This window comes from Ochotona princeps, chromosome 1, assembly GCF_030435755.1.
Source record: "Ochotona princeps isolate mOchPri1 chromosome 1, mOchPri1.hap1, whole genome shotgun sequence".
Lineage (NCBI taxonomy): Eukaryota > Metazoa > Chordata > Mammalia > Lagomorpha > Ochotonidae > Ochotona > Ochotona princeps.
Genome location: NC_080832.1, coordinates 96,187,957 through 96,202,109, shown reverse-complemented (window position 1 = coordinate 96,202,109; position 14,153 = coordinate 96,187,957). Strand labels below are relative to the sequence as shown.

The 14,153-nt window shown below is 37.6% G+C and overlaps 1 protein-coding gene across 1 annotated transcript in view; it reads left to right on the top strand.

The window, feature by feature from the left end:
- The window catches only part of LRRC1 (leucine rich repeat containing 1), a 148,411-nt gene that overhangs the window by 38,303 nt on the left and 95,955 nt on the right, over positions 1–14,153 (top strand). The window contains exon 2 of the mRNA XM_004580491.2: positions 13,050–13,167. Coding sequence (XP_004580548.1) covers positions 13,050–13,167 — 118 coding nt within the window. The remainder of the gene's footprint in view (positions 1–13,049; positions 13,168–14,153) is intronic.

Here is a 14,153-nt window from a genome sequence, read left to right as displayed (position 1 = left end):
ACAGATAAATAGGAGCTTTGGTTTTCTGCAGTACCAAAGCATCGTACCAGAAAGCTTCAACCATTTAGTTTAGGTTCTTCCCCACCGTGCTTACCAGATTCACACTTTTCAAGTAGTAGTTACCTAAAATTGTAATGATATTTGTTAATTAAATAGGGTTGTATGGTATATACAATTATGTATGGAACTTCAGAAAGTTCATGGAAAAATAGAATTAGATGGGGCCCGGCACAGTGGTCTAGCAGCCAAAAAGTCCTTGCCTTAAATGCGCCAGGATCCCAAAAGGGCGCTGATTCTAATCCCAGCAGCTCTACTTCCCATCCAGCTCCCTATTTGTAGCCTGGGAAAGCAGTCGAGGACAGTCCATAGCTTTGGGGCCCTGCACCTGCGTGGGAGACCTGGAGGAAGTTCCTGTCTCCTGGTTTGAATTGGCACAGCATCAGCCATTGTGGTCACTTGGGGATTGAATCAGTGATCGGAAGGTCTTCCTCTCTGTCTCTCCTCCTTTCTGTATATTTGACTTTGCAAAAAAAAAAATAAAATAAATCTTAGAAAAAATAGGTGTTTTGGTGGCCCAAATTTTGAAGTCTGTGAGTAATTTTTCTTAATACATATTTGTATGGACTTTTAAAAGATCTTTTCATCTGCTTGGGTTTTGAATTTGTTTGCACTGATATGTCTTTTAATTCTGTTTTTCATGAATTGTTTTGAACTATTCTTCTATGCAATTTTAATATTATTTTTCCCAATACTCATGTAATTCAATATTCTCCCCAAACGTGATTTTTTTTGGTGGCCATATCACTATTAGTGGTTCAAGTTTACAGGTTGGGGTTATCACACCCCTCGTTATAGCTGATCTTTCTCTGTACTGTGCCAGCCTTATTCAGTCCAGCTCTTGTGATTCTCATTCTGTGCCATCAGTCATCTGCCATGTCAGTAGCATGTCCCAGTGTCTCATCTTCAGATTCCCAGTAAAGTCATTATACGTTAATCTGTTTCTTGCTTGTAATTAAAGTTCTGTTACTAACTTTATCCAATCTTCTGTTTATAGATGTAGTAAATAAGGCATTCCTGGCTGCGTGATTTTTCAGTGATTCACCTACAAGAAGCTGTAATTATAAGGAGTGGGGAAATCTTGGGGCATTTTCATGTTTGTTGAGTATCATTTATGGTGATAGCTTGATAATGTGTGAATGCACCTTGAAAACATTAAAATAAACCAGGAAATGAGAGGATAATATGAATAGTGGAGGCAAGACTACAGAAAAATTAGAGAATTATATTGGGTAAAGTAAGGTAGGTGCCTTTATTATAAATCCTCAAATAAGCACATGCTAAGACTCAGTGGGAAATTCCTTCTCAGAAATTCAGTTATCCTGTGACTTTTTCAGGTCGTGGAAGGCAAGGAGTCAATTCTCTCTGTTGCATAATGAAAAGGGCACTTGTGCTGTAACGTGAACCTATTAAAGAGTTACTTGTTTTCGGGGCTGGCATTGTGGTGTAGCAGGCTATGTGTTTGCCTGTGATGCTGGCATCTCATGCCAGTGCTGGTTGGAGTCATGGCTGCTCTGCTTCTAATCCTGCTTTCTTCAAATATGCCTGTGAAAGCAGCAGAAAATGGCCCAGTTCTGGGGCCTCTGCACCCCTCGGGGAGAGCCAGGGTTTGGACTTCTGGTTTTGGCCTGGCCCAGGTCTAGCTTTTGTGGCCATTTGGGGAGTGAACTAGCAAATGGAAGATTTTCCTCTGTCTCTCTTCTTCTGTGTAACCCTGCCTTTCAAATAAATTAAAAATCTCTAAACAACAACAGAAAAAGAAAACTTTAAAAATTTTCATTACAGCAGGAGTGGCTTTCTTCCTGTGGCCTATTGATTTGTCCTTCAGGCAAATAAATAGGCAGTGGAGAGATAATTCTCCTTATTTCAGATTGTAAAGAACATGGTTGTTTTATTGAGAGATCAAACACTTCATCTCAGCTCATGTTTATTATCTATATCCTGGTCCACTAATGTATGGATATAAGCTTTTTGTTTTGTGAACCAATATTTCAAGATCTTTATTATAAAGAAATAATTAATAATCATATGCTACAAAGTAATGCTATGATCTGTGAATATAATTGATACAGTTAATCTGGTTATCATATTTGTCAACTCAACTATTGAATATTTTTGTGATAAGAATATTTAAAATTTCTTAGTTTTCCATAATAGCTGTAACTAATGTTCTTACCACCAGTTTCTGCACAACACTTCTTAACCTAACATGTTTTGATAATAACTATTCTGTTAGGTGTGACATGAGGTCTCACTATGATTTTGAGTTACATTGAGCTGTCCTAACATTTTAATGTATCTGTTTATGTATTGACTTACTTATTTGAAAGGCAAAGAAAGAGGATGTGTTCCCCAAACGCCTGAAACCACCTTGGCTGGGCTGGGGCTGAAGGTGGGAACTCAGACCAGTTCTCCAGGTGAATGCAGGAACCTAATTGTGTGAGCCATCACTGCTGCTGCACTGTGTATTCATTAGGAGGAAGTTGGAACCGAGCTGGAGAGGAAGTCAAAGCCAAGCACTCCAGTGTCAGGCATGAACTTCCTAACCAGCGTCTCAATTGCTAAGCCAAGTGCCTGCCCCAGCCTTACCTTTGAAGTCCATTTTCCCATGAACTTGTTGAAGTAGCCTTGTATTCCTACCTCTTCATTTTTGTTTGGGAGAGTTTAAGAAGGATTGGTATTTAGTTCTTCTTTAAATTTGTTAGAATTCAGCTGTGAAAACTCCAGGTTCCAGGCTTTACTTTCATGGAAGTTAATTTGTTACAGAATCAATCTTACTGATTCATTCAGATTTTCTATTTCCTCCTGGTTTGGTCTTAGTAGGGTGTATAAGTGTAGGAATGTCTCTATTTCTTCTAGATTATCTAATTTGTTGGCACGTGATTGTTCATAGTCGTTTCCTATGATCATTTGTATTTTGATGGTATTAGTTGTAATTTCTCCTCTTTATTCCTAATTTCATTTGAGTCTTTTTTTTTAGTTTTGCTAAAGGATGTCAGTTAAATCCATTTTTTTTGTCGTTAAAAACAGCAAAAACACAAAACACAACAAAACCCTTAATTTCATTGATCTTTCCTATTGTCTTTTTAGTCTGCTCAGATTTTTATATTTTCCTTCTGTCTGTAAGCTTGGACTAGGTTTATTTTTCTACTTGTGTGGACTGTCACATTTGGTTATTTGAGGTCTTTATTTCTTCATGTAGATGTGTATTGTTAAAAACTTGTGTTTGGAGCAGCCTTGCTATATCCTATAAATCTTACTTGATTGTCTCAAGAGATTTTTTAAATCTTCCCTTTCATTTCTTCATTGATCCAGTGAAGCGCTTTGTATGATTTTGTATGGTCAGGAGCATTTTGTATGATTTTTTATGTGTTTTTGAATTTTCTGAGATTCTTCTTGTTATTGTTTATTCAAAAGGTATTTGATATATATAATTTCAGTTTTCTTTAGTTTGCTAAGACTTGTTTGGTATCCTACTATGTGATGCGTTTTGATTATGGTCATATACACTTGAGAAGAATATATATTCCATTACTGGTTGATTTAATGCCCTATATGCATTTATTGGGTCTCAGATGTTCAAGTCCAGTGTTTTTTATGCTCTACCTGGATGATGTGTCCACTGTTGAAAGTAGATATAGCAACATAGCTTTCTCTTCATATTTTTAATATTTAAAGAACATATTTAGGTGCTTCAGTGTTGGTGCATATATTTTCTACTGTATTCTCTTAATAATTTGATCCTTCTATCATTATGTGCTTGTCTGTTGTCTCTTTTTCTTGCTTTTGACTTAACACTGTTGTCTCAGCATAGGTATCTCTTCTCAATTTTGGTTTCCATCAAATTCCATCAAAGTATTTGCATTTCTGTTTTGAATTTCATTCTATGTCAAACTGGCAGCATCACCAACACGTTCTAATTCCCAGTTGACTAGACAGTATAGTGTTTCTTGAGTTTTATCAGAACTGCTCTACTGCCTGGGGGTACCTCCTTTTTAACCTGTAAAATCTAGACCAACCCCCCTTTCTTTTCTTTATGTGCTTTTTGCTCCTCTTACTAAAAAAAACTGCAAGGATTGGGTTCTGTCCTCTCTCTTCCGTGTTTGAGCCTTCCTCTTGCCCAGAACTCTAGCCAGACATTAATTGTGTATGTCCAAGGTCCTCTGAAAATGGATTCATTTGCTTATCTGTGTCTAGTTCTCTATTTTCATGTCTACTTTCTTACCAGATTACACTGACAGTGATGTCGGTATTTGCTCTCACAGTCAGGTTTCATTAGCAAAACCTTTCTTCTCACATTTATTAATCAAGATGAAATGCAGCATTGGCATATTTTCAATAGTTACTTCTCTCCTAATTTTTTTTTCTGCTAGATGCTTTGTTTTCCTTAGCTAATTAGAATGTAATTTCACAAATGTCTTTTGTTTGCCACATAATTACCTAAGGTTTTGTGCTCTGTAATCTTCCTATATGGTCCTATTTTGGAATTTTTCTCAAAAATGTTATTAAATGTTGTTGGACTTCCATCTCCTTATCTGTTAATTAGTGATTACAAAAATTTTCATGATTGATGGTTATAAGGATTCAATTAAATGAAAGTTCCTACATGTTCCTGGTTGATCTTCTGTTTTTACAAAGGATTCCTGCTTCATTGATGTGTTCACATTCTATAAATGTTCCTTTAACTTCTTTTATTGCAATAATTCACATACCAAACAGTTCATTCATTTAAAGTGCAAAGTTACAGGGTTTTTGATATATAGCTGTTATACTCAATATTAAAACATTTTAATCTCTCCAAAAGAAGCCTCATACCCATTAGTAGTCATTTCCAATTTCCAAGGCAACTGTTAATCTGGTTTCTATATTTTTATATATTTTAATTCCATGCTTAATATTATATTGTGTGCTAGTATTATTTTTAAAAATAATCTTGTAATTTTTAGAACCAAAAAATGCCCTTTGATTATTTTTACAGTGGGCCAGAGAAATGAAATCAGTCACCCAGAGACATTCCTGTTCTATACTTCCTCATCAGAATATACTGAAAAATGTCTTATTAATCCTTATTAATAGTAGCTATTTTTAAGTGTTCCCTAATGCCCTTTCCACTTCTGGGTGTGGAGTATTGTTGACTTTTGTACCTTAACTAGGCTGACTCTTTGATTCTGTGACTATTACTTGGGTTGGTTCTCTTGTCTGTAGCCTGCACATTTGTGAAAATATCTTATCCAAAGTTGATTCAGTATGTTCTTTTCTCCTTCAGTTTGCTCTAAAAAAGTGTCATTCTGCGATTAGCCATAGAATGTTGCAGCATATCCTTCTTGTTTTTCCTGTTTGTTCCTTTGTGGCTGATCTAGGCTTCCTATGGTGTTTTTGTGGTGGATTATTTCGTCTTTCACGTCTTTGCCAGCTAAGCCTCTTTTCCATGGGATTTCTACCTTTCTTTCCACCTGCTCGCCTGGACATGGGCCAAGTTATGACTTGGTTTGACCCATAGAATGTGGCAGAAATGAAGTGCATATTCCAAGTCCTTGTAGCCTTGCCCTCATCCTTTGTGAATACTGCTCTGTGAGCTTCTTGTAGGAAGTCACTCTAGCTTACGGAAAAAAGCAGAGGAGCTCCATCTGTAAGAGTGAGTCCAGAGTGTCTTCCAGCCTCTCTGATACTTTTTCTGAACACAACTGTGTGAGTGAATCCAGGTGAAAGCAGAAGAACCACCTTACCCAATCTGAGAAATGAAGACAAAAACCCCATGTTCATTGGAGATGCTAAATTTGGGATTTTTTTTATAAAAGATTTATTTATTTTATTAGAAAGGCAGATGTACAGAGAGGAGGAGAGACAGAGAGGAAGATCTTCCGTCCAGTGATTCACCCCCCAAGTGGCCGCAATGGCTGGTGCTGCGCCTTTCTGAAGCCAGGAACCAGGAACCTCTTTCCGGGTCTCCTGTGTGGGTGCAGGGTCCCAAGGCCTTGGGCCATCCTCGACTGCTTTCCCAGGTCACAAGCAGGGAGCTGGATGGGAAGTGGAGCTGCCGGGATTAGAACCCGCGCCCATATGGGATCCCGAGGCGTTCAAGGCGAGGACTTTAACCATTACACTATTGCGCCAAGGCCAAATTTGGGATATTTTATCTTACAGCAGAGGCCAGCTACACACATGCGAGTATGAGCACTGTGGCACCTGGGAGATGATTCACGAATGGGGCCCATGTCCTTGCTCATGGCTGTATTAGCTTTGATAACTCTATTTCCCTTCTCGTCTAATATCTTATTAACTGATGAATGAAAGAATTTGATGTTCTCAGTGCAATTTAATATTTTCTTCCCTGATTAGTAGGCAGTTTACACCTTAAGTTTTTTTTCCTAGGAAATAAGTCATAAATATAGTCATCTCATTGTCTTGTGGAGGGTTGATTCCAGGACACACTGAAGATACCAAAGTCTATAGATGTGCATGACTTTATTTAGAATAATACAATGTTTGTTTATAACCTATGCACATGCTTCCATATGCTTTACATAATCTCTGGAATCCTTAAGATTTTGTATTTTTATAAAGTTCTGATTGCATTGTTAATGCTGTTAAGACAGTTGTTTTATTGTATTGTTTAGGGAATAATGACAAGAAAAACGTGTGTACATGTTTACAAATATAACTTTTTGTCAAACATGTTCAATTTATGGTTTGTTGAATCCTCCTGTGTATGGAAAAGTACTTAACGCATAAATGAAGTTGTAATAGCAAACCATAAAGAAAACACTTTTAACTGAGACTCAGACTGAGAAGTAGAATGTGGCTGGGAATGTCATTGCCAAACTGCACATTCTTCCTGATCATAATCCTCTCGTCAGCTTGGAGGTGGCTTGGCGAAATAGTGGTTACTTCTCAGCTTTTTTTTTTTTTTTTTTTTTTTTTTTTTTGTATCGAGTTTTTACCACTTAAGGTTGCATCTGTAAACAAAATAGTTTAGCTTGGATGATTTTTTTCAACATTCTATAATGGAATGTTATAATCTGCGTTCTTTTGAGTCTGACTCCATTTCCTGAACATCATCTCATATTTATCCACGTTATAACTAGCAGCTTTCATTTTTGTTGTAAAAATATACCTTTAGATCTATTTATGTTTTGCTTTATAATGGATATATGTGTCAAGCATATTCTTGCATGTATATATTCTGAAAAAAAAATTTTTTAAGATTTTGTTTTATTTTATTTGAAAGGTAGAGTTAGAGAAAAAGGGTGTGAGATAGGGATCTTCCATTTGCTAGTTTACTCACCAATGGCCTCAATGGCCAAAGTTGGGCTGATCTGAAACCAGGAGTATGGAGCTTCTTCCAGGTCTCCCACATGGGTTCAGGGGGGGTCAAGGACTTGAGCCATCCTCTGCTGCTTTCTAAACCACAAGCAAGGAACTGGATCAGAAGTGGAGCAGCCAGGACAGGAATTGAATTGGTGCCCATGTGAGATTTTAGTGCTGCAGTGTGGCACAGGCTTAGCTTACCATGCCATGGTGCTGACACCTAGTCTTTTTTTTTTTTTTTTTTAGATTTATTTTTTATTGGAAAGTCAGATATGCAGAGAGAAGGAGAGACAGATAGGAAAATCTTCTGTCTGTTGATTCACTCCCCAAGCGGCTGCAATGGCCAGAGCTGCCACAAACTGAAGCCAGAAGCCCAAAGCCTCTTCTGGGTTTCCCACGTGGGTGCAGGGTCTCAAGGCTTTGGGCCGCCCTCAACTGCTTTCCCAGGCCACAAGCAGGGAGCTGGATGGGAAGTGTGGCCACTGGGATTAGGCACCCATATGGGATCCTGGTGTGTACAAGACAAGGAGTTTAGCCACTAGGCTACCATGCTGGGCCCACCTATTCTTTTTTTAAAGTACTCATATCCTGGAGTAGAATTTCTGTATGATAAACTAAGTCACTTTTTCTAAGTCTCAAAAGAACAATGCCAGGAAACGCTCATGTTGCGTACTGTGTAGTCATTGACCTACCATATCTTCATAGGTAATGCCCAAAAAGCAAGCCTCGATTGATGGGAATAGGAGTAGGGACCTATTAAGAGTTGTAAAGGATGGAAAGAGGTCAAGATTTAGCTAGAGTTAGAATGCCTCAGAAGGGAAATCTGTTAGTAAATTTTGTGCCATTATTGTTTGAAGTCACAGACTTTTGGAAATATGTAACATTTTGTGTAGTATTGTCCCTCATACGAGTCTGTAATAGTGGTTTATGTCTTCTGTACTTCATGTAGGAGAAGTTTGGGAAGTCCATGGTAGTTGATTGACCCTCGGTCATATAGTCATAAAAAGCAACACAGCTCTTTGAGGACTGAGATTTCCTTTGTTTCTTGCTCAAAAGTAGTTGCAAGGTACTAACACTGTATTTAAAGAGAAGAAAAAGAATCTTTTCAGAAATAAAGAGTGGGAAAAAGACATTTTTTTTTAAGACAAATTAGAGACTCTATATCCCCTAAATTCAATGGTGGTATAAGAAGACCAGTGTAACCTAACAACCAAGGCAATTTGGGTTTCTTTGCATATAATTGTACAGAATGTGCTCTAAGTGGGTCAGTGAGCTATAATCAAACATGGTGGAACTGAAGAATGGTGTCTGTGTGTTCTGTCACAGGATCGCACTGTGCTGGGGCACCCTGCCAAGACAGCTTCAGGAATTGTTCTCTGTGTGCACTGGCTGATGGCAAAAACAAGGGAAGGCGGGTGCTAGCTGATTGAATGCTTCCCATAACTAAAGATGTTGACCATTGGAGGATTTAATACAATTTTAGTTATATTATGTTGTCCTTCCAAGGAAGCAGTTCATTTGAAGCATTTGGACCATATTCAGGTTGTATCAGGACAGTGAGGGAAGGATTCAGGAATGCCTGGTTTCACTTTGGGATCATGTCCGGTAGAGTGGTTATTTATTTATTTATTTATTTGAGTCTGGTTTTTTATTCTCAAGTTGAAATAAATTAGTAATTGTGACGGGCTCTTGTTGAGGAAGTTTTTAACATGCAGAACAAAATCTTAAATTTGCTTGCTATTATGACTCCTACTGACTGAGAGGATTTGAAGACTGGTATTTCCACAGACTTCAAGCGAACTCATTGTTCACTGTAGATCTGAGTACCCAATGGAGTTGATTTTTGTATTTCTGAGTGGTTCTTGAATGTACAGAACTGGTGGTGGTTTTTGTACTTTTGCTGTTATGCCTTTCTTGGAAAACAAAGTGAGCTTTTCATGCTTGAGTAAACACATTGATGTATTATGAAACTGTCAGACTTTGAGCAGTTGGCATAAGCTCAGTTATTCAAATATGTGAGTCTTTTGAATGGCTTTTGTATTAGCTGATTCTTCAGCACAGCCAGCATAAAGAAATTCCAATACCTTTCCTTAATAAATTTATTCTCAACCTCATGATTAAAAAAATCCAAAGAATTAGTGCTGTTATAGAGCACTTTCTTCATTATCATATGTAGCTAATTGGTTCAGACTTTTGGTTCATGTTGTTTCCAATTATCTGCCTTCTTATTTAGATTTTTTTTTGAAGTTGTTCATGGATTATCCTTGGCAGTTTATGTAGTTATTTCGGTACACCCCCCACCCCCTCTCAGGTTCTTTTTCAGTTCACAAGGGTATGTGGTTTATTGCATAGTGTGGCTGCAATTTTGTTTTCTTTCTTTTTTATATTTCAATTATAAATCTTTTTCAGGTTCTATGGTCTTTATAATTTTTTTTTGTTTGTGTATCAGTAAAATGCTTAACAGCTTGGTAATCATTTCTCTTATTTGAAATATTTACTTTCTGGGTTTTCATTTTTACTAAAATAAATATGTACATTTTTTCAGGGCTACTTTTTGAATTTTAAGTAATATTATGAGGACAGATATCCAGAAGTTTTATAGACTTGAAAAGTTTCCCAGTGGCTTTCCAAAGGCAATGCTTTCCTATGTGATTATATATAATAATGCAATCCTGGTTACCAATTAAAAAGATGAAGCGTATTAAGTGTCAGTAGCTTCCTACAAAATTATCATTTGGAATGTCTGTTAATTTTAATAGAGACTTCCCTTTTTAAATCCAGTTTCTATTTTTAGTAGAATAATATATGTAAATAGCTTTCAAGAATCCAGGCAGCATAGTGTGGCAGTGAACAGCAGCCTTCTCGAATCAGGCCTCTAAAAGCTGCTAAGTCAAGGCTGTTTTTGCCAGTGTCTTCCTGCTTGCTGCTAAATGGCTCTTACTGTTGGATTCCACTCCCTCTGTCCACGTGTGTTATAGTTACCAGTCGATTCACCTTTATGGAAGATGAAATTCTTTCCATCCTCTCAATACTTATGTAACATAAATCCTGGTTTTGTCAATATAGATAGTATAATTATAATGTTATGACTTAGTATTGCTTGTATTTGAATTTCACATTCATATTATGATTACAACGAAATAGACTGTATTTCTGTTTTGGGGGGGACGGAATTTATAACTCCTTCCATTTTTGCTTGCTTCATTTTCTCTTTCTGGATTTAGTTTATCTCCAAACATTCTAATCAAGTTGTAAATCTCTTGATACTTCCAGATGCATCAAATAACCTCTAGATGTGCTTTTAAATTTTTTTCCCCAAAACTTCTCTCTGGGATCCTTCATATTGTGCCCACTGGGGACAGATTGTTCTGTAGGCCCGCTTACTCAGTTGACATCTTGAAATTCCCTTCATGGTTTTATCTTGGGTTTTCCTGTGTCTGTCTTTGTTTTGAATTTCTGTTTCTTAGCTCACAGATCTTTTTTATTTTTCTAAAAATAATATTTTTAATTTATTCATTTTCATTTTATTTGAAAGGCAGAGAGAAAAAGAGAGAAATAGAGATAGGGAAAGCAAGCTTCTCTTCACTGGTTCACTCCCCAAATGCCAACAGTATTCAGGGCTAGACCAGGTCAAAGCCAGGAGGCTAAAACTCAGCCTAGGTTTCTCACAAGGACAGAGGGGACCCGAGCACTGGAGCTACTGTTTGTGGTCTCCCAGCCGATGCATCAATTCAGGAAGCTGAATTAGAAGCAGAAGAGCTGAGACTCAGCCAGGAACTTTTTTTTTTTTTTTTTTAATAAAACAGGAATTTCATTCTTTTTTTTTTATTATTATTTTCTTTACATAGTTTATTAGAGCACAAAGGGTCAAGGGCTACAGGAAAATGGGTAAGACCATTGTTTCCACATTCTTTTTTTCTTTTTTTTTCTGTGTCTGGGATAAGGAGGGAGATAAAGGGAGAAATCCCACTCAACCTTCCACCCATCCCAGGGTCCCTGACATGGGGCATGCTGCAAGGGCACTGCTGAAATGGTTTTGAGAGTTCAACAGTTCTGAATTGCTGCCAATCTCACCATTCCCAGTACGATGAAATCTCTCCAGACAGTCAGGAACTAGAAGCAGCAAACCAGGCCCTTCGACATGCGTGTGGGCATCGCAAGTGGAGTCTTCACTGCCACTTCACTTCCAGAAGCCCACCCCTATATCTGCTTTCTTTTCAGTTTATTGTCACAGTGTGATGGATTCCAGAGACAGATGGAAGAAGGTTAATGTTTTGAAACCATTTATGTCTAAAAGTGTTTTCATTCAGTTTACCGCGCTTCCTTGACAGTCTCAGTATGCAATTTTAGGTTAGGAATGGTGATTTAAAGGAATTTTAAAGACATTCCTTCATTAGGCCTTCTTCTGTTGAGTCCAGAGGCATTCCAATAGCAACGTTTTTTGTTATGACTTTTCCTTTTTATTTTTGTGTAAGCTTTTTAAAATTGTATATGTGGATTTTTGACATTTTATAATGTTTCTTGGTATACATTTTTTCCTGTTAGGTTTATTGGCTATATGGTAGACCCTTTCAAACCAGAAAAACATGTTTTGTAGCCGCCCTCCCTTCGTGTTTTTGCTTTGAGCTGCATATCAACAAGATGTTGGATGTTGTAGACTGATGTATTTTGTCCTGTTTTTCTTATTTCCCCTGCTCAGACTTTTTCCACCTCTTTTATTGCTGCTGCAATGCTTTTTTTTTTATTTAATTTCCAACAATTTATTTCTGTTCCCGTTACGCTTGTTATGGTGTCATGCTGCTGCATCTTCTCTTACTGCTCTGCGGATATTCATTATTTTTTTAGCTGATGAAGTCCCTACATCGTGTTTGTTTCCCCTGAAACTGCAAGGGAGAGAAGAAAATGTAGGGATTTAGCTGTCCTTTCTGGAAATTTCCAGTGAGCTTTTTCTGTCAGAGGTACCTGGGCCCATTGTCTAATTGCTCACACTGAGGGCGTATGTTTTAGCTTTATTTTGATTCTTGTCACTGCTTACCATTTGTCCATCCTGATGTCTAGTTAGGTCTTATCCCCTCTCATTTTTAATTGATTGCATTGTTTTATTGCATATATTTCTATTTATGTACATCCTTGTAACATTTGAATATGATTTGCAGAGCCTGGGAAAAACCGAGTTCAGCCTCCCACAGCTGAGGGAGGTACTTCATGCAAACTCCTAGGGATTGGTCAAAAATATTCTTTCATCTGCATGCATTTGCTGGATATTTATTGTACTTTCTTTAATAGCTCATTTGAAAAGGCCTTTTAAAATATTATTATACTTAGGTATGTTTATTTAATGTTGAATATTTAACATCAATTTTTCTAAGTATTATGTAGTTTTAATTAGTGACTACTATCTCATTAAATTGGGCATTACCTTTTAAAACCCTTGCATTTTGAAGTAATTTTAGATTTGATGCCAAGTTAAAAAAATAGTACCCAGAGATGTTTTGTAATTTGGTTTTATCCCAATGGTGACATCCTCATGTGACTACAGTATCTTACCAAAATCAGGAAGGAAATTGACATTGATGCAATCTGTATTCATTTTTAATAGGTGTGCCATTTTAAGCTTCATATTGACCACAAGGTTTATGATACAAATACATGTGAAATCTTTGTGAAACCATTTTGTCTTTCAGCAATTTTTCCAGCTAGTCAAATTACGAAAGCTTGGCCTTAGCGATAATGAAATTCAGCGGCTCCCTCCAGAAATAGCCAACTTCATGCAGCTGGTGGAACTTGACGTGTCCCGAAACGGTAAGAAAAATTCTGCTTGGGTTGTCCGTCTCTCCTGATGCCAGAGTTGTTTTGTAATTAAATAGGGCTGAAGAGTTGTTATTGGAGGCACTTTTCCTAATGGTTATGGAAAAACGACACATAAATGTTATGGAGAAACTAATGCCACTTTGAACTAGATCCATCACCTTGTGGACACAGACAAGAAAACTACTCTGTAATGTAATGTTTAGGAGAGAGCAGTTTCAACACGTGTTCTGCCTGACTCCTGGAGCTTCAGGTTTGGCTGGAAAGTGGTAACAAAGTGCATCGTATCCCTAAATGGGACAGCAGTGTGCCTGTTTATTCCAGGTGTGGGTGTTGCTGAGGTAGAGGGTGTCTGCCCTGGTAAAGGGGTCACTTCACTTGGCGGTGGCTCTGCTGTGTGATGTGCTGCACCTGCTGTGAACAGACCTACTGACTGTTCAGGCATCTTCTGCCATTGTGATTGATTTCTAATTAGGCTGGTGATTGTTCTGCCTACTGGAGTTTATATGGTGTGTTGGTGGATTTGTTCTGTTATCCAGACACCACTATCACATTGCTGTCTTGTTGTGGAGCATTTGGGCGTTTATGAACAGACACCTCTCCCTTGTAACTGGGTGCCTTGGAGTAATCTTGTAATTCATGCTCTTTGGAACATTCCCACAGTGGGCTGGCACCCTACTTGGTTATGGCATATTTGGTGAAGTAAGATAAAGTGACAGCTTCCAGTGGTTCTGGTTACAGGTATTATTTCCTCAGGATAGTCTAAGTAGCATCTGAATTATTTTAAAAGAATTATGCTTTCATACATACAGAGCTGTTTTGTTTCCTGTGTTGCTTTTGTTTTTTGGAAAAAAGCACATGAGAATCAGCACTGGATAAAAAGATGGTGAAGAGCCATGATGCCTCACTCAGCTTTTTTTTTAGGGCGGGGATTAGCTTATTTCTTTTTTTATTTATTAATTACGTTGCATTATGTGACA